General features: G+C 43.7%; 1 protein-coding gene across 1 annotated transcript in view; it reads right to left on the bottom strand.

The window, feature by feature from the left end:
- The window catches only part of SUSD5 (sushi domain containing 5), a 44,986-nt gene extending 22,433 nt beyond the window's left edge, over positions 1-22,553 (bottom strand). The window contains exons 1-3 of the mRNA XM_052649524.1: positions 22,463-22,553; positions 13,271-13,448; positions 2,993-3,111 (exon numbers count right to left, since the gene is read on the bottom strand). Of these exons, the coding sequence (XP_052505484.1) occupies positions 2,993-3,111; positions 13,271-13,448; positions 22,463-22,553 (388 nt within the window). The remainder of the gene's footprint in view (positions 1-2,992; positions 3,112-13,270; positions 13,449-22,462) is intronic.
- Positions 22,554-23,418: the final 865 nt, after the last annotated feature.

Raw genomic sequence — 23,418 nt, 5'->3', positions numbered from 1 at the left:
CAATTATAGCTGTTTCCGCTGATCCAGGATCACAAACTGCATTTTGTTGTCAAGTCTTTTTGAAAGAAAAGTGAAAATTAAGTCGCTTAGTCGTGTCCGACTCTTTGCAACCCCATGGACTGTAGCCCACCAGGCTCCTCCGTCCATGGGATTCTCCAGGCAAGAATACTGGAGTGGGTTGCCATTTCCTTCTCCAGGGGGATCGAGTGGGTTGCCATTTCCTTCTCCAGGGGATCTTCCTGACCCAGGGATCAAACCCAGGTCTCCCACATTAGAGGCAGACGCTTTAACCTCTGAGCCACCAGGGAAGCCCGTCAAGTCTTTTTAGTCTATTTTAATTCAAAACAGTTCCCTCGCCCTTCTTTATCTTTCTCGCCTTTGATGTTTTGGAAAGCCTGTAGGCCAGTCATTCTGTATGATGGTTCTCAGTTTGAGTCTGATTACTGTCTCTTCATGATCAGATTCAAGGTATGCATTTTTGGCTACTGAAATCAAATTGTGCTCCTTAGAGTGCAAGATATCAGGAGACACATCTCATCGGTTTGACAAGAACCCGGTTTTAGAGTCACACTTATGGGTTTTAGCTTGGTGCCCTATAGGATGTGAACAGGTATCTCCAACCTCTGGCTTCTTCCTGCACTACAGCTGTGGACAGTGAGGCACACACTCACAGACACACAACCTGGGCCTGTGAGGTGGAAGGCCCAGGATTTCCTTTCGGATGGTGCAGAACACGTGGTTGGATGATCAGTGGCCCCCATCACCCCAGTCAACAGCCAACCAACATCCAGAAGCAAGGCCCCCACCCAGCAGCTGATGGTGGACTCATGAATAAGCCTGGCTGAGCCCAGCAAAGAAACACAGATTGCTGTCACCCCATCCCCCAAACAGTGAACTAAACAAAGGGTTGTTGCTTTAAGCCACTACATTTATGGATGGTATGCTGCTGCTGCTGCTGCTAAGTTGCTTCAGTCGTGTCTGACTCTGTGCGACCCCATAGACCGCAGCCCACCAGGCTCCTTTGTCCCTGGGATTCTCCAAGCAAGAATACTGGAGTGGGTTGCCATTTCCTTCTCCCATGGATGGTATGTTCCACAGCAAAGGATAGCAGATACCCGTTGTTCATCAGGGGAAAGAGCTCAGACTCAGAAGGCCTGCATCTCCATTGAGATCACGAAAGAAAGGTCACGCTGGCTTTCTTTTAGCTCTGTCCTGTCTCCCTCAGAGATCTGAACCTCTGCCTCGGTCTGAGATTCAAAAGATCATTTTCATTTACTTATGCGGTTTAAAAACAAACCACGGGTATTGTTCTCCCCAGACCTTTCCAGGGCACGTCGTTCAGTCATTTGACTGCAGCCAACAGATGTAGAATCTTTTCTGGAGGGAGATGCCGTAGCAGCAGAGAAATCTACCACCAAGACACATCTAACAGGCACCAGCCGGGGCTGTAGGGTTCACTGTGGCTCTTTTTAAAAAAATACATATATGTATTTCTTTATTTGGCTGCTCCAGGCCTTAGTTGCGGCACACAGGATCTTTAGTTTTGGCTTGTGAACTCTTAGTTGTAGCATGTGGGGTCTAGTTCCCTGACCAGGGATCCAACCAGAGCCCCCTGCATTGAGAGTGCTGAGTCTCAGCCCACCGGACCACCAGGGAAATCCCCGCTGTGGCCCTTTGCTTTGTCAACTCCTCTGACCCCCTTCCCTGAAGACTGGGATTTGGTGCCTCTGGGATGTAGCCTGAGGATTTGTATTTCTAGTATGTTCATCTGGTATTGCTCACCATCAAAGAGCTTTGGGAAACTGCACTAGTGAAGTATTTCTCCAACTTGGGTTATGTCTTATAACCACTGAGTGTGTGCGTGCACGCTAAGTCACTTCAGTTGTGTCCGACTCTAAGCGACCTGCCAAGCTCCTCTGTCCATGGGATTCTCTGGGCAAGAATACTGGAGTGAGTTGCCATGTCCTCCTCCAGGGGATCTTCCTGACCCAGGGATTGAACCTGCATCTCTTAACATCTCCTGCACTGCCAGGCAGGTTCTTTACCTCTAGAGCCAGCTGGGAACCCCTAGGGAAGCTTTAAAAAGCCCCAACGTCCACAGCATTTGTATCTGAATCTCTAGGGCTGACCCTCAGGCCTCAGTATTTCTTAAAACTTCCCAGGTGAGAACACTGTGCAGCCAGGCAGTAGCTGTGGTGATGTCTATGACTGATGAGTAAGCAGCTTGCTTTCTCCCGCTGTGCACGGACATTCGCTTTCAGTGGCGTGAATTTCTGACAGTGAAGGTGTCCTTTTCCCAGGGCTCATGATACGCGGCCCTGGAGACTCCCTTATGGTTTTCTCCTCATCATTCAGCTGATTTCCCATAAGAAAGTCCAATTTTCCTTTCTAGGAGCAGTTTCCTAAACCCTATAAATTTCTTTTCAGGGAAAAAAAAATTTTTTTTTTCTTCGTAGAAAAATTTCCACCATGAAGGCAGAGTGAAGGGCAAGCAGTATCAGCAGCTGTAGCAGATGCTGTCAGGGGTCCATGGACGGGGGCTCTAGGTAGGCATCTGTGCATCTCTGTTGGAGGTTGGCTTGCCTATTGGAACGCTTTGAGCACACTGAAATCCAGAAGAGTCTGGGAATTTACAGCTCCCTGAAGCAGCCCTTACCCAGTGACTGACAGAAGCAGTGGTATAGATAGCCCTGCTCTTGCTCCTGATCAGGAATCCCATGATGACCTGTGGGCACTGTCTCCAGAGAGCCCCTGCAGGACTGCACCAGAGTTACTCCCCACCTCCCAAGCCCTGTGGACATTGATTAGTGTTCCCCCCTTCTGGCCCCCTTCCTTTCCCTGTCCCCACTGCCCCACTGGCTTTTCTTCAGAAGCCTGATTCACAATGTTCAGTGAATCCTCATCGTAAAGTTGGCTTCTAATAGAACACAACCAAAAGGTCAACCCCCACAAACACACCCTCCAAAACCTTTGCAGAGGCTCCGGCACTGACCTTCATCCTTAATACACAGCGCGTTGTAGGTACCCCCAGGAACCGGGCTGCTTTCAACCCTCACATCGACAGCTCGCACGGCTTGCTGCTCACCCCTCCCCTTGCTGCACACAGTCGTCCTGAAACAAAGACAACAGTGGGTTAGGAGAGCTAACCAAAACTGGAAAAGAACTCTCCTCTGCCATCAGCTCTGAATCAGCAAATATTTTTCTGATTCGGGAATTTTGGCTGAAAGTATCAATACTCTTCCCAGAGATCGGTCTAAAAGCAGGAAGTTGTAGGTGATGCTTGAGTTCAGGTCACATAAATTGATTCAAGTTTCAGGTAAAATACATTGCTGATCTCTTCCAGTATATGCTTGTTTTTTATTTCATAAAATTCTGCTCTTTATTAGCTCCCTTCTTTTGGGGGGATGGGTTTGTTTTGCTGTTCTTTTCAGATTTCTTAAGATAGATCGTTATTAGTTCCTGAACCTTCAGACTCTTTCCTTTTCAACAGAAGCATTTAATGTTTTTGTTAAAGCATTTAATGCATTTTCCTCCAGGTATAGTTCTAGTAGCATCTCATGAGTTTGGGTGTGCTATATATGTGTGTCCATGTATGTGTGTGCACATATGTGTATGTGTGTGTATATATATATACACACACATACACATATATATATAATTTTTGGCCACGCAGTGTGGCATGTAGGACCTTAGTTCCAAGAGGGATGGCACCCATGCCCCCTGGATTAGGAGCATCGAGTCTTAACAACTGGACTGCCAGAGAAGTCCCTGTTATATTTTAACATCATTCATTTCCACATATATATAAATTTCCATTATAATTTATTTTTGTCCCATGATTTGTTTAGGGGTATCACTTAAATCAACAAATAGAATTTTTTAAAATCCACCTGATGGTTCTTGTTTTCTTTTTCTTTTTTCATTTGTGCTGTATGATGTAGACACACAGCACATCTATGTACTTCCTAACATAAATGAAAACACACATTCATAGAAAAGCTTGTACATAAATGTTCACAACAGGTTTATTTGTTACAGAACAAAAATGGAAACAAGCCAAATGCCTATCAGGAAGTGTATGGATAAATAAATTGCAGCATACTTGATGCAGTCAAATATTATTTAGCAGTAAAAAAACAATGAACCATTAATAACATAAACTATAGATGAATATCAAAATAATTTTTGAGTGAAAGGGGTCAGAAAAAGAGCATATGCTGTATGACTCCATTTATATGAAATACAAATTAGCCTCAGGTGTCAGAAACCTGATCAGTAGCTATCTGGCACAGAGGTGGATGAACGGGTGATGGAGGTAGAAAGGGAGGAAAGAGCTGCAGCTGGGTCTGTTTATGTTTTGTAAATAAGTTCATTCGTATCTTTTAAGAATGCTTATCTGTTTTCGGCTGCACTGGGTCTTTGCTGCTGTGTGCAGGCTTCCTCGAGCTGTGGAGAGTGGGGCTGCTCTCTGTTTGTAGTATATGGGCGTCTAATTGCAGTGGCTCCCCTTGTGGCGCACAGGCTCTTGAGAGTGGAATCCGTGGTTGCGGCACGTGGGCTCAGTAGCGTGGCACACAGGCTCAGTTGCCCTGCAGCATCTGGAATCTTCCTGGGCCAGGAATTGAACCCATGTCTCCTGCATTGGCAGGCAGATTCTTAACCACTGGAGCACCAGGGAAGTCTGTATCTTTTTAAAATTAGGCTCCACATACGAGTGACATCATATGGTATTTGCCTTCCTCTGTTGGACTTTGTCACTTAGTATGGTCATCTCTAGGTCCACCCATATTGCTGCCAAAGGTGCTGTTTCTTTTTTATGCTGAGTAGTATTTCATTGCCTACATGTCCCACTTCTTTACCCATTCCCCTGTTGACGGACATTTAGATTGCATTCATGGCTTGACTACTGTGAACAGTGTTGCACTGAACACTAGGGTGTATCCTGATTTTCAAATTATGGTTTTCTGGGGATATATGCCCAGGAATGGGGTTGCTAGATCATATGGCAGCTCTTGTTTTTACTTTTTTTGAGGAACCTCCACACTGTTCTCCAGAGTGGCTGTACTAACTTACATTCCCACCAACAGGTTAGGAGGTGGTGGTCCTTGTTTTCTAATCAGAGCATCATATTCACTTAATTTAATCACATATCTCTTTGAATTTAAATCTGCCATATTTCTATTAGTCCTGCCCATTCTTTCTTCCTCTTTTCTTTTCCAGATTTTGATTGTTTGAATTCCTTTTCAGCAATCTCTTCTTCTGTATTGGTTTGGAAGTTACATTTCCTTTTATAATTCTTTTTTTTTAATTTTATAGTTATATATTTTTATTGAGATAATTAACATAACATACAATTCGCCTGTTTAAAGTATATAATTCAGTAGTTTTCAGTGCAGAGAGTTGCATAACCATTCTTGCAATTTTAGAACATTTTTGTCATCCCCAGAGAAACCCTGTTCTCATTAGGTCACTTGCCATTTCCCTTCAATTCATTCCCCCTACCACCTTAACCAAATACTAATTTGCTTTTTATCTCAAAAGACTTGTCTATTCTAGTTATTTCATATAGATGGAATCATACAATATGTGACTTTTTTGTGAATGATTTTAGTGGTTACTCCAGAGGTTATAACATGCTTCTTTGATTTATTAAAATTTAATGTTTCTTTTACCCTCTTTCCCAACAACACAACTTAAAATACAATGTATTAACATACTTCAAACACTTCCTGACTTACATGCCATTTTTTAGTGTTGAGTATTACTGTTATTGCTTTATATAATTATAGACCTTCCTCAACTTACAATGGGGGTTATATCCCCCCAAACTTGTAATACGTTGAAAATATGGTAAGTAAAAAATGCATATAATACACATAGCCTACTGAACATCAGACCTTAGCCTGCTGCTACTGCTGCTAAGTCGCTTCAGTCGTGTCCGACTTTGTGACCCCATAGACGGCAGCCCCGTCCGTGGGATTCTCCTGGCAAGAACACTGGAGTGGGTTGCCATTTCCTTCTCCAATGCATGAAAGTGAAAAGTAAAAATGAAGTCGCTCAGTCGTGTCCGACTCTTCGCGACCCCATGGACTGCAGCCTACCCCGCTCCTCCATCCATGGGATTTTCCAGGCAAGAGTACTGGAGTGGGGGGCCATCGCCTTCTCCAAGAGCTTGGCCCAGGCTATCTTAAACATGCTCTAAACATTTACATTAGCCTACAGTTGGGTAAGATCATCTAACAGTCTATTTTACAATAAAGCATTGAATGTCGCATGTAATTTATTGAATGCTATCCTGAAAGTGATGCTTTCTAAGGTCCACTTGACTTCACCTTCCAGGATGTCTGGCTCTAGGTGAGTAATCACACCATCGTTATTATCTGGGTAGTGAAGATCTTTTTTTGTACAGTTCTTCTGTGTATTCTTGCCACCTCTTCTTAATATCTTCTGCTTCTGTTAGGTCCATACCATTTCTGTCCTTTATCAAGCCCATCTTTGCATGAAATGTTCCCTTGGTATCTCTAATTTTCTTGAAGAGATCTCTAGTTTTTCCCATTCTGTTGTTTTCCTCTATTTCTTTGCACTGATTGCTGAGGAAGGCTTTCTTATCTCTTCTTGCTTTTCTTTGGAACTCTGCATTCATATGCTTATATCCTTCCTTTTCTCCTTTGGTTTTCACTTCTCTTCTTTTCATAGCTATTTGTAAGGCCTCCTCAGATAGCCATTTTGCTTTTTTGCATTTCTTTTCCATGGGGATGGTCTTGATCCCTGTCTCCTGTACAATGTCACGAACCTCCGTCCATAGTTCATCAGGCACTCTGTCTATCAGATCTAGGCCCTTAAATCTATTTCTCACTTCCACTGTATAATCATAAGGGATTTGAATACCTGAATGGTCTAGTGGTTTTCCCTACTCTCTTCAATTTAAGTCTGACTTTGGCCAAAGGAGTTCATGATCTGAGCCATAGTCAGCTCTCAGTCGTGTTTTTGCTGACTGTATAGAGCTTCTCCATCTTTGGCTGCAAAGAATATAATCAATCTGATTTCAGTGTTGACCATCTGGTGATGTCCATGTGTAGAGTCTTCTCTTGTGTTGTTGGAAGAGGGTGTTTGCTATGACCAGTGCGTTCTCTTGGCAAAACTCTATTAGCCTTTGCCCTGCTTCATTCCGTACTCCAAGGCTAAAGCTGCCTGTTACTCCAGGTGTTTCTTGACTTCCTACTTTTGCATTCCAGTCCTCTATAATGAAAAGGACCTCTTTTTTGGGTGTTAGTTCTAAAAGGTCTTGTAGGTCTCAGATATGCAGATGACACCACCCTTATGGCAGAAAATGAAGAGGAACTAAAGACCCTCTTGATGAAAGTGAAAGAGGAGAGTGAAAAAGTTGGCTTAAAGCTCAACATTCAGAAAACTAAGACTATGGCATCTGGTCCCATCACTTCATGGGAAATAGATGGGGAAACACTGGAAATAGTGTCCGACTTTATTTTGGGGGGCTCCAAAATCACTGCAGATGGTGACTGCAGCCATGAAATTAAAAGACCGCTTACTCCTTGAAAGGAAAGTTATGACCAACCTAGATAGCATATTCAAAAGCAGAGACATTACTTTGCCAACAAAGGTCCGTCTAGTCAAGGCTGTGGTTTTTCCAGTGGTCATGTATGGATGTGAGAGTTGGACTGTGAAGAAAGCTGAGCGCTGAAGAATTGATGCTTTTGAACTGTGATGTTGGAGAAGACTCTTGAGAGTCCCTTGGACTGCAAGGAGATCCAACTAGTCCATCCTGAAGGAGATCAGTCCTGGATGTTCATTGGAAGGACTGATGTTAAGGTGAAACTCCAATACTATGGCAAAGAGTTGACTCACTGAAAAAGACCCTGATGCTGGGAGGGATTGGGGGCAGGAGGAGAAGGGGACGACAGAGGATGAGATGGCTGGATGGCATCACAGACTCGATGGACATGAGTCTGAGTGAACTCTGGGAGTTGGTGATGGACAGGGAGGCCTGGCGTGCTGTGATTCATGGGGTCGCAAACAGTTGGACATGACTGAGTGACTGAACTGAACTGATGTTGAAAGTGAAAAAGCTGAATGGTCACCTCACCACGGAATGGCTGTAAGCGTATCAGTTTTTTAGTCTCATGATCGCACAGCTGACTGGGAGCTGCAGCTTACTGCCACTGCCCTGCATCACAAAGAAGTATCAGATAGTATCTCACTAGCCTAGAAAGAGATCAAAATTCACAACTTGAAGAACCATTTCTATTGAAAGAATAATGCTTTCCTACCATCATAAAGTTAAAAAGTTGTAAGGTGAACCACCATAAGTCAGGGACCACCTGTTCAGTTCAGTTCAGTCGCTCAGTCGTGTCTGACTCTTTGCGACCCCATGGACTGCAGCATGCCAGGCCTCCCTGTCCATCACCAACTCCCGGAGTTCACTCAGACTCATGTCCATTGAGTCAGTGATGCCATCCAGCCGTCTCATCCTCTGTCGTCCCCTTCTCCTCCTGCCCCCAACCCCTCCCAGCATCAGAGTCTTTTCCAATGAGTCAACTCTTCACATGAGGTGGCCAAAATACTGGAGTTTCAGCTTTAGCATCATTCCCTCCAAAGAAATCCCAGGGCTGATCTCCTTCAGAATGGACTAGTTGGATCTCCTTGCAGTCCAAGGGACTCTCAAGAGTCTTCTCCAACACCACAGTTCAAAAGCATCAATTCTTTGGCGCTCAGCCTTCTTCACAGTCCAACTCTCACATCCATACATGACCACTGGAAAAACCATTGCCTTGTCTAGGTGGACCTTTGTTGGCAAAGTAATGTCTCTGCTTTTCAATATGCTATCTAGGTTGGTCATAACTTTTCTTCCAAAGAGTAAGCATCTTTTAATTTCATGGCTGCAGTCACCATCTGCAGTGATTTTGGAGCCCAAATAACAAAGCCTGACACTGTTTCCACTGTTTCCCCATCTATTTCCCATGAAGTGATGGGACCATCTGTATGTAATTTCAATTCACCCCTATATTTACTTTTACCACTCAATTCTTTCTTGCGTCTCCAGTTGGCCACCTCCAATTATTTTCCTCCTGCCAGAAGAACGTGCTTCAGGATTTCATTTAGTGCAGGTCATATGTAATCAATTCTCTCAACTTATATCTGTCTGAAAATTCTTTATTTTACCTTTATTCTCTGAAGATTTTTCACTGGGTATAGAATTCTAGTTTGGTAGTATTTTCTTTCAGCACTTTGAAGGCATTATTCAGTGGTCTTTGGGCTTTCACTGTTACTTTATTGCTGCTCCTTTGAAGGTACTCTTTCTTTTCCTTATTACTTTTAATAGTTTTTCTTCATATTTGATCCTTACCAGTTTTACTGTTTTGTTCCTGGTTGTGAAACTCTTATTTATCCTGATTGGGCTTTGCAGGGCTTCTTAAATCGGTGTGAGTATTTTTCCACCGTTGTGGCTAAATCTCATATTAATTTTGCTTCATCTTATTTCTCTTCTCCTTTTGGATTTCCAATTACATGCATCTTCTTTGCTTTGTACTCTTTCTTCCATATTTTCATCCCTTTTCTTCTGTTCTTTATTCTGGACATTTTCCTCTAAAATATCTTCCAGTTCATTACTTTTCTCTTTGACTCTTAAAATCAGCTGTTAGATTTGGCCATTAAGTTCTTAATTTCAGCTATTGCATTTTTCATTTCTAGAGTTTTTATTTGGTTATTTTCATAGTTTTCAGTCTTCTGCCAAAATTCTCCTTTTTTGTCCTTTGCATTTTGAGCATTTTAAAGAGTTATTTTAAAGTCTGCATCTACCAATGTTAACATCTAGAATTTTTATTGGCTATTTTTATTATTGTTGCCTTGTCTCTCCAGCTCAGTTCAGTCACTCAGTCGTGTCCAACTCTTTGTTACCCCATGGACTGCAGCATGCCAGGCTTCCCTGTCCATCACCACCTCCTGGAGTTTACTCAAACTCAAGTCCATTGACTTGGTGATGCCATCCAACCATCTCATCCTCTGTCGTCCCCTTCTCCTCTCACCTTCAATCGTTCAAGATCTTCAAATGAGTCAGTTCTTCACATCAGGTGGCCAAAGTATTGGAGTTTCAGCTTCAGCATCAGTCCTTCCTATGAATATTCAGGACTGATCTCCTCCAGGATGGACTGGTTGGATCTCCTTGCAGTCCAAGGGACTCTCAAGAGTCTTCTCCAACACCACAGTTCAAAAGCATCAATTCTTCAGCGCTCAGCTTTCTTCACAGTCCAACTCTCACATCCATACATGACCCCTGGAAAAACCATAGCCTTGACTAGACGGACCTTTGTTGGCAAAGTAATGTCCCTGCTTTTGAATATGCTATCTAGGTTGGTCACAGTGTTTCTTCCAAGGAGTAAGTCTCTTTTAATTTCATGGCTGCCATCTTCAGTGATTTTGGAGCCCCCCAAAAATGAAGTTTGTCACTGTTTCCACTGTTTGCTCATCTGTTTGCCATAATGGGTCCAGATGCCATGGTCTTAGTTTTCTGAATGTTGAGTTTTAAGCCAACTCTTAACTCTCCTCTTTTACTTTCATCAAGAGGTTCATTAGTTCTTCACTTTCTGCCATAAGAGTGGTGTCATCTGCATATCTGAGGTTATTGATATTTCTCCTGGCAATCTTGATTCCAGCTTGTGCTTCCTCCAGCCCAGCGTTTCTCATGATGTACTCTGCATATAAGTAAAATAAGCAGGGTGACAATACACAGCCTTGATGTACTCCTTTTCCTATGAGGAACCAGTCTGTTGTTCCATGTCCAGTTCTAACTGTTGCTTTTTGACCTACACACAGATTTCTCAGGAGGTAGGTAAGGCGGTCTGGTATTCCCATTTCTTGAAGAATTTTCCACAGTTTGTTGTGATCCACACAGTCAAAGGATTTGGCATAGTCAATAAAGCAGAAATGGATATTTTTCTGGAACTCTCTTGCTTTTTCAATGATCCAACGGATGTTGACAATTTGATCTCTGGTTCCTCTGCCTTTTCTAAATCCAGCTTGAACATCTGGAAGTTCACGGTTCACGTACTGTTGAAGCCTGCCTTGGAGGATTTTGAGCTTTACTTTGCTAGCGTGTGAGATGAGTGCAATTGTGCGGGAGCTTGAGCATTCTACGGCCTTGCCTTTCTTTGGGATTGGAATGGAAACTGACCTCATGTGACTGGTGCCTCCCCATGTGACTGGTTATTTTATACTATGTGACAAGTCTTTTATTTGCTAACATAGTTTGTAGAAATAAATTGTCTAGGATAATATTATTTTCCTCTAGAGAAGTTTTTTAAAAATATGTATTTATTTATTTTATTTGGCTGCACCAACTCTTAATTGTAACATGTGAGATCTTTGATCTTCATTGTGGCATGCAGGATTTTTTATTTTATTAGTTGTGGCCCCTGGGATCTAGTTCTTTGATCAGGGATTGAACCTGAGGGCCCCACATTAGGAGCTTGGAATCCTAGGCATTGGACCTGCAGGGAAGTCCTTGCACTGTGCGTTTAATAGTTTTTGGTGGGGAGGGGAGATGGACCCACAGTGAAATGTACTACTCATGGTCAGATACTTCATGGTTCCAGAAATATTAACACGGAAAACTATTTTAATATGTCATTTAGTAAATATTTCAAATAAGCTTGTTTACTGTATAAAGAAATATCATCTAAGCAAGGTAGAGATCCACTATGTAATATGTTTTAACACGTTACAGCAAAACCCAGAGAAGATAAACCTTTCCAGTGACTTCGCTTCTATTTGTAATGCCTAGGAGACGTAAGTCTGGCTCCAAGCTGGCTCTTTAGAATCTCTGAATACCTTGATTATCTGATTCAATGATAGTAACAGAGTTATTAAAAGTATCCATACTTAACTACACTAGGGAAACATGTATTATCACTGGTCATATTTTGTTGATTTAGGACGTTGGAAGTAAAATGGGAGGCAGAGAGAGTCACAGTTGCAGACTCACTGAACAGTTCTGGAGGTGGCTTCATTTTTCTCTTTATCCAGTTGCTGCTTCACCTTTGGGGGTGTGCATCAGCATGGCTGTGTGTGTTTTCTATGGCTAATTCCCAGCCAGACATCTTCAGGGTCAAGTAGTTCTTGGAGCCCATTTGCTCTCTCACATTCCTGTGGCATGAAGGGAAAAGTGGAACGGCTCCTGCCCTCTCTGTTTATGACTAATACACAGAGCAGTTAGCAGCACTAATGGGATGTTTTCTCCTAGTCACCCACAGACTTATTTCTCCACAAGGATTCCAAGGGTCAGGAATTCAGATAGGGCACGATGGGAAAGGCTTGTCTCTGCTATACAATGTCTAAGGCTGAGCTGGGCTGGCTCACTCAATAGCAGGGGTTGGAATCACCCAGAGGCAGTTAATGCTCGCTAGTGGTTGGGAAATCAGCTGGGGCTATTGGCGAGAGTACATACACAGGGCATTTCCATGTGGCCTGGGCTTCTGAGGACCTCTCAGTGGTAGCATCTCAAAAGTAAGTGTCCCCAGAAATCAGAGAGTGGCTTTTTCCGACCTAGCCTCAGAGTATCACTCCTGCTGTGTTCTACTGGTCGAGGCAATTCTATGCTGTCCCTCATTCCAAGGTAGAGGACACTGGGACTTTCCGGGCAGTCCAGTGGTTACGACCCTGTGCTTCTCCTGCAGGAGGCAAGGGCTTGATCCCTGGGTGGGGAATGAAGATCCCGCAGGTCACATGGTGAGGCCAAAAAAATAAGGAGTGATATAAAAACAAACAAAATACAAAGGGAAGGGACACTGACCCCACTTCTCAATGGGAGTAACGTGAAAGAATTTGTAATTATATTTTAAAACCTCCATGCTGTGTTCCTCTTTTCTCATGGATGCAGATGAACATCCACAGAGAAAAAGAGATAAAGAACATATGTCAAACAGTTAAGGGTCATTAACTCCGAGGTAGGGAAGAAGAGAGAAACTCACTTTGTGCTTTATATATATGAATTATCTGAAATTTTTATGAGCATGTATTATTTTTGTAACCTAAAAGGCAATTCAAAATAACAAAGCAAGGGGGAAAAGACTGCAACAAGACTCCAGAGATATGTTTTTATATGAGAACTCAAGACAGAAAATAAACTGCAAGCCATAGCCCACTGCCCTCTGTCTATCCTGGTGCCTCAAGAGAACAATTATTGAGCCACCAAATCAGCCCTGATGGGGTAGTGGGATGAGTTGGAAGGAGAGTGCCCCCAGCTGGCCTGACTTACCCTAGGGTGCCGTCCGCCAGCCAGCCCGTGGTGCACACCGCTAAGGCGCAGTCCTGGACCACCCTCCGCAGCTCATCTGCAGACACCAGGTGAGCACCTCTGCTCCTGCAGGAAAGCCGCGCGGCCTCCAGTGCCAGGCCCTGAGAGCCGTTCTGAGACTCCAGCACGAAGAGCTTCCCTGTGTGAGGACAAGCATGGACACAGGCTGATTCCAGGATCCAAGGGAATTTAACCTCAGTAGACACCCCCCAGGCAAACACCTGTTAGGACTGTAGTCTCTCCCACTTGCTTAAAGACTGAAGCACAGCAACTACCACAATGCACTCATCCCTGGGACCAGGTGATGACAACTACAATTTTTTACTCTTAAAAAAAAATTAACTAAGTGAGCTGGCATGTTTATCTGGATAAGTCCTTCAAATCTTCCATTTAAAAAGATGCTTGGAGGCATTATTTACAATGCTTGGCAATTTCCTTGCCAAGACAAGGAAGCATCCTAACTGTATATCAGTAGATGAATGGATAGAAAGATATACACAATGGAATACTATTCATCCATAAAAAAGAACGAAATTTTGCCATTTGCAGCAACATGGGTGGACTCCGAATGCATTATGCTAAGAGAAACATGTCAGACAAAGACAATATCACTGTATAATATCACTTAAATGTGGCATCTAAAAAATACAACAAACTGGTGAATATAACAACAAAGAAGCAGATTCACAGATACAGAGAGCAAAGCAGTGGGGGGATGAAAGGGGGAGGGGAGGTGCGGGGAGGGGCACAAACCACTGAGTGTCAGACAGGCTCAAGCATGTGTTGCACAACACAGGGAGTATAGCCAGTATTTTGTAACATTTGTAAATGCAAGACCAGGGACTGCAGCACTCCAGGCTTCTTGTCCATCACCAACTCCCGGAGTTCACTCAAACTCACGTCCCTCCAGTCAGTGATGCCACTCAACCATCTCATCCTCTGTCGTCCCCTTCTCCTCCCACCTTCAATCTTTCCCAGCATCAGGGTCTTTTCCAATGAGTAGTTCTTCACATCAGGTGGCCAAAGTATTGGAGTTTCAGCTTCAGCATCGGTCCTTCAAATGAATATTCAGGACTGATCTCCTCCAGGATGGACTGGTTGGATCTCCTTGCAGTCCAAGGGACTCTTAAGAGTCTTCTCCAACACCACAGTTCAAAAGCATCAATTCTTCGGCTCTCACCTTTCTTTATAGTCCAACTCTCACATCCATACGTGACTACTGGAAAAACCATAGCTTTGACTAGGAGGATCTTTGTCAGCATAGTAACATCCCTGCTTTTGAATATGCTATCTAGGTTGGTCATAGTGTTTCTTCCAAGGAGTAAGCGTCTTTTAATTTCATGGCTGCAGTCACCATCTTCAGTGATACTGGAGACCAAGAAAATAAAGTCTCTCACTGTTTCCCCATCTATTTGCCATGAAGTGATGGAACCAAATGTCATGATCTTAATTTTTTGAATGTTGAGTTTTAAGCCAACTTTTTCACTTTCCTCTTTCACTTTCATCAAGAGGCTCTTTAGTTCATCTTTCTGCCATAATGGTAGTGTCTTCTGCGTATCTGAGGTTATTGATATTTCTCCCTGCAATCTTGATTCCAGCTTGTGCTTCATCCAGACTGGCGTTTTGCATGATGTACTCTTCATAGAAGTGAAATAAGCAGGGTGACAATATACAGCCTTGACGTTCTCCTTTTCCAATTTGGAACCAGTCTATTGTTCCATATCTGGTTCTAACTGTTGCTTCTTGACCTGCATACAGATTTCTCAGGAGGCAGGTCAGGTGGTCTGGTATTCATCTCTTGAAGAATTTTCCATAGTTTGTTGTGATCCACACAGTTAAAGGCTTTGGTGTAGTCAGTAAAGCAGAAGTAGATGTTTTTCTGGAACTCTCTTGTTTTTTCTATGATCCAATGGATGTTGGCAATTTGATCTCTGTTTCTTCTGCATTTTCTAAATCCAGCTTGAAGACCTGGAAGTTCTTGGTTCACGTACTGCTGAAGCCTCACTTGAAGGATTTCGAGGATTACTTTGTGACCGTGTGAGATGAGTGCAATATGTACGGGAGTTTGAACATTCTTTGGCATCACCATTCTTTGGGATTGGAATGAAAACTGACCTTTTCCAATCCTGTGGCCACTGCAGGATTATCTTTGCTGGTATATTGAGTGCAGCACTTTAACAGCATCATATTTTAGGATTTGAAATAGCTCAGCTGAAATTCCATCACCTTCAATAGCTATGTTTGTAGTAGTGCTTCCTAAGGTCCACTTGATTTCACATTCCAGGATGTCTGGACAAAACGTTTCTGACAAAACATGGTCTAGTGGAGAAGGGAATGCAAACCATTTCAGTATTCTTGCCTTGAGAACCCCATGAACATATGGACAGGCAAGAAGATATGACACAGAAAGATGAACTCCCCAGGTCAGTAGGTGCCCAGTATGCTACTGGAGATCAGTGGAGAACTAACTCCAGAAAGAATGAAGAGATACAGCCAAAGTGAAAACAACGCCCAGTTGTGGCTGTGACTGGTGATGGAAGTAAAGTTCAATGCTGTAAAGAATAATACTGCATAGGAACCTGGAAAGTTAAGTCCATGAATCAAGGTAAATTGGAAGTGGTCACACAGGACATGGCAAGAGTGAACATTGACATTTTAGGAATCAGTGAACTAAAATGGACTGGAATGGGTGTATTTAACTCAGATGACCATTATATATACCACTGTGGGCAAGAATCCCTTAGAAGAAATGAGTAGCTCTCAGTCAACAAAAGAGTCTGAAATGCAATACTTGGATGCAATCTCAAAAACAACAGAATGATCTCTGTTCGTTTCCAAGGCAAACCATTCAATATCACGGTAATCCAAGTCTATGCCCCAACCAGTAATGCTGAAGAAGCTGAAGTTGAATGGTTCTATGAAGATCTACAAGACGTTCTAGAACTAACACCCCAAAAAGATGTCCTTTTCATTATAGGGAACTAGAATGCAAAAGTAGGAAGTTTAGAGATACCTGGAATAACAGGCAAGTTTGGCCTTGGAGTACAGAATGAAGCTGGACAGAGGCTAATAGAGTTTTTCCAAGAGAACACACTGGTCATAGCAAAAAATCTTCTTCCAACAACACAAGAGAAGACTCTATACATGGACATCACTAGATGGTCAATACCAAAATCAGATTGATTATATGCTTTGCAGCCGAAGGTGGGGAAGCTCTATACAGTAAGCAAAAACAAGACCGGGAGCTAACTGTGGCTCAGATCATGAACTCCTTATTGCCAAATTCAGACTTAAACTGAAGAAAGTAGGGGAAATCAGTGGATCATTCAGGTATGACCTTAATTAAATCCCTTACGATTATACAGTGGAAGTGACAGATTCAAGGGACTGGATCTGATAGAGTGCTTGAAGAACTATGGACGGAGGTTTGTGTTTGTACAGGAGGCAGTGATCTAGACCATCCCCAAGAAAAAGAAAAAGAAATACAAAAAGGCAAAACGGTTGTCTGAGGAGGCCTTACAAATAGCTGAGAAAAGAAGAGAAGCTAAAGGCAAAGAAGAAAAGGAAAGATATACTCATCTGAATGCAGAGCTCCAAAGAATAGCAAGGACAGGTAAGAAAGCCTTCCTCAGTGATCAGTGCAGAGAAATGTAGGAAAACCATAGGACGGGAAAGACTAGAGATCTCTCAAGGAAATCAGAGATACCAAGAGAACATTTCATGCAAAGATGGGCTCAATAAAGGACAGAAATGGTATGGACCTAACAGAAGCAGAAGGTATGAAGAAGAGGTGGCAAGAATACACAGAAAACTATACAAAAAGATCTTCACGACCCAGATAACCATGATGGTGTGATCACTCACCTGTAAATGGAATATAACCTTCAAAATTGTATAAAAATCAAAATACTGAATAAAAATAAATAAAAAGGCATTTTACAAACAGCATATGCTAAGGCTAAGTGTCCTAGGTTCCCCTGGGTAGGGTCACTTGCTGTCCAAGGCCCTGATTCAGCCTCAGCTCTGCCTTCTTCTGCTGCCCGGCCCTGGAGTGTGACCTCACACTCAGCAGGTTGCTTCCCTCCTGTCTCAGGACATCGTCACTTCCCATGATGAGTGTGCTTGTGTTTGCCGCGTTTCTCCCCACCGGCCAAGAGAGCAGTAGCCTCGTCTCTTGCACCCTGGCTGCTGGCACTACATCAATCTACGCGCAAGAAGCCTCAAGAAACATAGGGAGATGGGTAGAATAGGACGTGAACTCAGGAGAGGTGAAAGCTGAGTCTAAAAGCAAAGGACAGCGTTAGGCAAGAAAACCATGGTGCAGGAGGGAGTGCTGGGGCCCCCAGCAACCTATTGAAGGGACCAAGTCAAGACCCTATCAAATCTAAAGTAAAGGCAGGGAGAAAAAGCCCACCTAAAATGTCACGTTTCACTTCCGTCAGCAAAATTACCATAAATTATTGATCTTAATCAAATAAGAAACTTAGCTGTCGTCTACTGCAAAATTACTACCACAAACACAGTAATCTGCCGAGCTTTGGAGGCAAAAGCTATAATAAAAGAAATGCAAAAACTTCTCACAGTAAACATACCTGTAGGTGACTGGAGTTCCCTCAGACATGGTACCAGTGTGCAGAAAACGACCTGAATAGCTATATTAATCCTTGGTAGTCCTACCTGAAGAAGCAAGCATGCACCCTCAAGACACTTTTGTATCAGTAGCATTTGTGTATCTGGAAAAAATGGGCTATGAAACTAGACACAGGTTTTGATGGTCAAACCCCGGAGATAAAAGTGAAAGCCAAGGGTTCACATGATGCAAGAAGTCTGACAGCCCTCGCTTCCCTGCTCCAGCACTGCTACAAGCCACACGTGACTCTGAGAGTCTGCGACGTTCACCTCTCAAGATGAAAGAGTGGACAAGGGTCAACTATACCCCCTCCCCTCATTCTGAAGACTGCTGGAGGAGTCCTCTTGGTGCTAGGAGCTTATTTACAAAACAAAAATAGACTCACAGACACAGAAAACAAACTTATATGGTTACCAAAAAGGATGCCCTCATTCTTTTTGAGGGAGGAGACAAATTAGGAGTTTGGGATTAATATATATAAAACAGATTAACAACAAAGACCTACTATGTAACACAGGGAGCTATATTCAATATAGTGTAATAACCTATAATAGAAAAGACTATTAAAAAGTGAATCACTTTGCTCTATACCTGAAACTAATACAACACTGTAAATTAACTATACTTCAATTTAAAAAATGGTTAGAATACAAAAACTAAAAAATAGATTAGCAGAGAGCAATACCTCCCAACTTGATTTAGGAGGCCACCATTGCCCTAATGCCAAACCCAGACAAAAGACAAAAGAAAAGAAAATTATAGGTCATTATCTCTCATAAATATAGACACAAAAATCCTCAACAAAAATGCCAGCAAACAAAGTCCAGCAGAATTAAAAAAAAAAAAAAAAGAATTATACACTCTGTCTATGTGGGATCTATCCCAGGAAGGTTGACTTATACCCCCAAATACAATTATCAGTAGAATAAAGGACAAAAACTACATGATCATCTCAATAGATACAGAAAGGCATTTGACAAAATTCAATACCTTTTCAACAAACTAGGAATGAAGAGGAATTTCTTCAACCTGATAAAAGCATCTACAAAAATCCCATAGCTGACATTACACTTGATGGTGAAGTGCTGAGTGCCTTCTGCTATGATCCTTGTCAACAAGGATTATCCACTCTTGCCACGTCTATTCGACACTGTACTGGCAGTTCTCTCCAAGGCAATTAGGCAAGAAAATGAAATAAAAAGCATCCAGACTGGAAAAAAGAAAAATATATCTGCAAACGACATAATCTTGGAGTGTAGAAAATCCTAGGGAATCCACTAAAAAACTACTAGAACTAGTTCAGTATTTATACTTCAATGAATATGTGGAGAAACTAAAGTAGGTCATCTTGCTATAAAATCTTTCCCTAGGATTCCATTTACACACACCGTTTCACAGACCATCTTGAGATGATGACTCACATTTTTCTCTTCAGTCCAGACCCGTTCTGTTCACCCCAGCCTTCTCTCCACCTCCAGCCTCTCTCACCTGGACAGTGAAATACCATCCTGTATGGTCTCTCCACATCCAGTCTTGCCCTGGTCCTATCCATTCTTCCTACTCTCAGGATGAGCTTCTAAAAATGCAAACCTGATCAGTCGCTCTACTATTGGAAGCCATTCAATGGTTTCCTTTCTGTTTGCGGATCGAAACAAAACTTGGCCCCTTGTCAATTCTCCTAGCATCATCTCAAACTATTTCCACCTTGGGCTCTGGACTCCAGAACTCCGTTTCTTATCACACGTCCTATTTTCTCTGTGACTCACAGTTTCTTTGTACATCGTTTTCTATTCAGATCCCTTTTCTTCCCCCCTTTGCCTGGTCAGTTCTTGCTCATCTTTCAGATCCTCCTACACCAAATGAAAAAAATCTCCTAATACATGCTGTCATAGTACTTCTGTCTTTTAATCTTATCAGAACTGCAGTTTCACATTTTGTTCACATAATTATTTGCTTAATGAGTCTCTTCCCCCCACTGGATTTTTTTTTCTTTTGCTGGGCCACGGCTTAGCTGAAGCATGTGGAATCTTTTCGTTGCAGCACAAGGGATCTTTAGTTGCACCACGTGGGATCTAGTTCCCTGACGAGGGATTGAACCTGGGACCCTGCAATGGGAGCATGGAGTCTTAGCCACCAGGGAAGTCCCTCCCCTGTTGGATTTTAAGCTCCCTGATAACAAGGACCTTTTTCTCCTTGCCATTCTATCCTCAAAAGCAAGGGTAGTAACCTAGCATAAGGTAGACACTCAAATTACTCGTTGAATTAATGATCTTTTCCTGCAGTCATTACCCAAACACAGTTAATTTGCATCCAGTTAATGAGAAGATTTTTTTCAGTTTCAAAAGTATTTTAAAATTACAGTAGCAGGTCTCTTGTATGTATAAGATACATATCTAATTAGTCCAATGGAAAACTAAATGTTTGTCATTTGAGTTTGACTTATTTTTTAATAGGCCTATGGAATTTCTAATAACACCAACTTCTCTCTTCAAATGTCCTAACACATCAGGTTAGCTGCACATTTCATCTTCCTCCTTCCATCCCTGTAGAACACAAATCCCTGAGTGTGAAAAGTGGTGGTAGTTAAGCATACATTTAGTAAAGAAAAGATTCCTTTCATAAATAGATTCTAATTTCTTCAGTGGCTCTGCTATAAAAGTTGGAGCTCAGCAACTGGAGTTTCTTGAAAGCAAAGGTACCTATAGTTCGCCACCGGGGAAGAAGGGAGAAGAAAAGGAGAAAAGGGAGAAATGGAGGCATTTCTGGCAAGTGTTAACAAGAAAAGGGGGAAGGGAAGGACAGAGGAGCCCGGTGCACTTCAGTCCATGGGGTGGCCTGAACAACAGCTGAACAACAGCCAGGCTTGATGCTTTCTCCTTGTCTGATGATATTTCTGTCTTAAATTTTCTATGACCCAAATCAAGCCATATCCATATCCATATGGCTCCATATCCATCTGGCATTCCACTTAAGCACTTATAATGGGGTGAAATGAAAGTCTCATGGATTGCAGGATATTTCTTTAAAAGGAAATAAAATGGGTACAATAGTATACATTGTTCAAAAGTTAGTACCAGCTCCAATTTATTCTAGTTGCATTCTTTAAAATCAGCTTAATTTTTCATGACTCTGTGTTAGGCCAAAAACTACTACAGCAAAGAACTAAGAGTGGCTTGGCTGCTTATAGGGACGGGATTTCTTTGGGGGTGATGAAAATACTCAGAAATTAGAGAGCAGTGATGGCTGTAAAACAAAATGACTATATTAAAAAACACTTGAATTGCGCATTTTAAAACGGTAAATTGTACATGAATTTTATCTTAATTAAAAATTAACAGTGTTCACTAGAAGCTTTCAAAGTTAACAGTGTTTTTTTTTTTTTCTCACACACTCTCTCTGAGAATGTGGAGAAATAAGACACTGACCTTAATTATGAGCAAAGAGTCCTACAATCTGGCACTTAAGACAAAACGTCTAAGATAATACCTGGAGGTTTTCCTCTGGCTTTCTCTTTTCCCTAACCACTGTGCTTTTTTTTTGTCAAATCTTCTCCTTTCACCCAATTTGTTTGCTAAATAGTGATGACATATTAAGATATACAAAGCATCCTGAATCAGCCAAGGTTTTTTTTACTTCATCAACCTAACTTGTCCCAAGCTTGATTTACTAAAAATCCCTCATGGATGTGAGAACTCATGGCTTCTTTTTCATCATATCCTTCTACACAAATCAATAGGGATTTTGTTTCAAAATCAAAAGACAGCTAAATTAGCTTTTTGAAACTGAACTGATCTAAGGTGGTGATTCTGCTAATTTAAGAGAAGTACTGAAAGCTGAATTCAGGTTCAACAAACGAACAAAAAGATGGGTCAATTCTCAAAAATCTGCAATAATCTGGTTCTTACCTATTTCTCCAGCTTCTTGTGGAAGGACCGCCTCACCTTGAACTTTGCACTCTAGCCACTCTATCATTTATCCCATTTCCCCTGCCATTCACAGGGCCTTTGCACGTGCCGTCGTCTCTCCCCAGTATATTCTCCTCTCTCTTTCGCCTAGCTGATTTCCTCTCATCTTTCAGCTCTCCCTGGACCAAGCCAAAACTACGACGGAGTCTTGTAATCACCGGCGGTGCAATTAGGAGCACATTTAATAGACGTGGGAAATCGTATCTCTGCAGCGGAGGCTCCAGGCACCCTAGACGTGATGTCATTTCGCAGACTTTTCAAGGAGATCTTGGAAAGCTAGCGGCAGGGCTGTGAGATCAAAGCACAGGCTTTCTCCGGCGCGCGCCCCGCAGGAAGGGGTGGTTGAGGGGCTCCGGGGCGCGTTTCGGCTCGAGGCTACTCGAGGAGCCGGGAGAGGGGACGCAGGGTGGCAGGACAGCAGCTCGCCTCGTTCTCGCCCCAGATGGCCGTGCTCTGGGCTCGTCCCAGGGGGCAGCCCAGGCGAGCTTCGCTTTCCCCACCGAGACCCTATGAGCCACCCGGGGCCCGCCGCCTCGTGGACGCTCCACGGACACTCACCATTCGCCGGCGTGGAGAGGCGCGGCAGGCCAAGAAGGAGCAGCGCCGCCGCCCAGAGCCGGGCGCCGGGGCCGGGTCCCTCGGCAGCCATGGTGCGGGCGTCCGTGGGCCCGCAGCTGGAGCGCGGGCTCCGAGAGCGCTGAGATCCCGCTGCCCGCGCCGCTGCCCGCGCCGCTGCCCGGCGCGCGCCCCTCGGCTCCGCGCGCTGCGCTGTGTTCGCGCGTCGCAGGCTTAGCCCCGCGCACGCAGAGAGGGGGGAGCGCGGCGGGCCTGGGAGGCTGGGGACGCCGGAGCCGCAGCGCGGGGGCCCAAACTCCCGGGGGTCTCGTCCGCGGCGCCGGGGAGGCGGCGGCAGCCCGGCTCCGCCTTCGCGCTGGGCACCTGGAGGTCTCGGTGCCAAAGGAGGCTGCGCCGGACGGACGGCAGGCTCCCAGGGCGCCTCCCGGACGAAGGGGAAGGGCTTGAGGGGGCGGGAGACCGCAGCACCGGCTTCAGGGAATCCACGCCTGCCTGGGGACCCGCTGAGAAAGGGGGACGCGGTCTTGAGAGGCCTAGCCCCTCCAGGAGGACCGGGAAAAGTCGGCTGCCTAACTCTGTCCTCTGCTTCTTGACTTTGCAGCTGGTGGTCCTCCTGGAGTGGAAGATTTTTTTTTTTTTTTTTAAGAAAACTAACTGGCCAAGCTCATTCCGAGGAGTGACACGCACTGACTAGTGAGACTCCTTTTCCCCTAAAAGGCCTGACAGTCATTCACGTGTAAGTGTAAATGAATTTACTGAACTGTTCGTCTTCTAACAGCTAGCTGGTAAGCTGAGGAGTGAGAATTCACACGTCTGGGCTGGAGGGGACCTTCTGACGCCTGGTGATCGCTGAGAACGGTGGGGAGGGGACAGGAGGCGCCTGTAGGAGGAGCTGCGCTTTGCTTGCTTCAGGAACTGTGCCTACCGCCGTTTTTTAG

The sequence above is a fragment of the Budorcas taxicolor genome, chromosome 1 (assembly GCF_023091745.1).
Source record: "Budorcas taxicolor isolate Tak-1 chromosome 1, Takin1.1, whole genome shotgun sequence".
Lineage (NCBI taxonomy): Eukaryota > Metazoa > Chordata > Mammalia > Artiodactyla > Bovidae > Budorcas > Budorcas taxicolor.
This window is presented reverse-complemented; position numbering and strand designations above follow the sequence as displayed.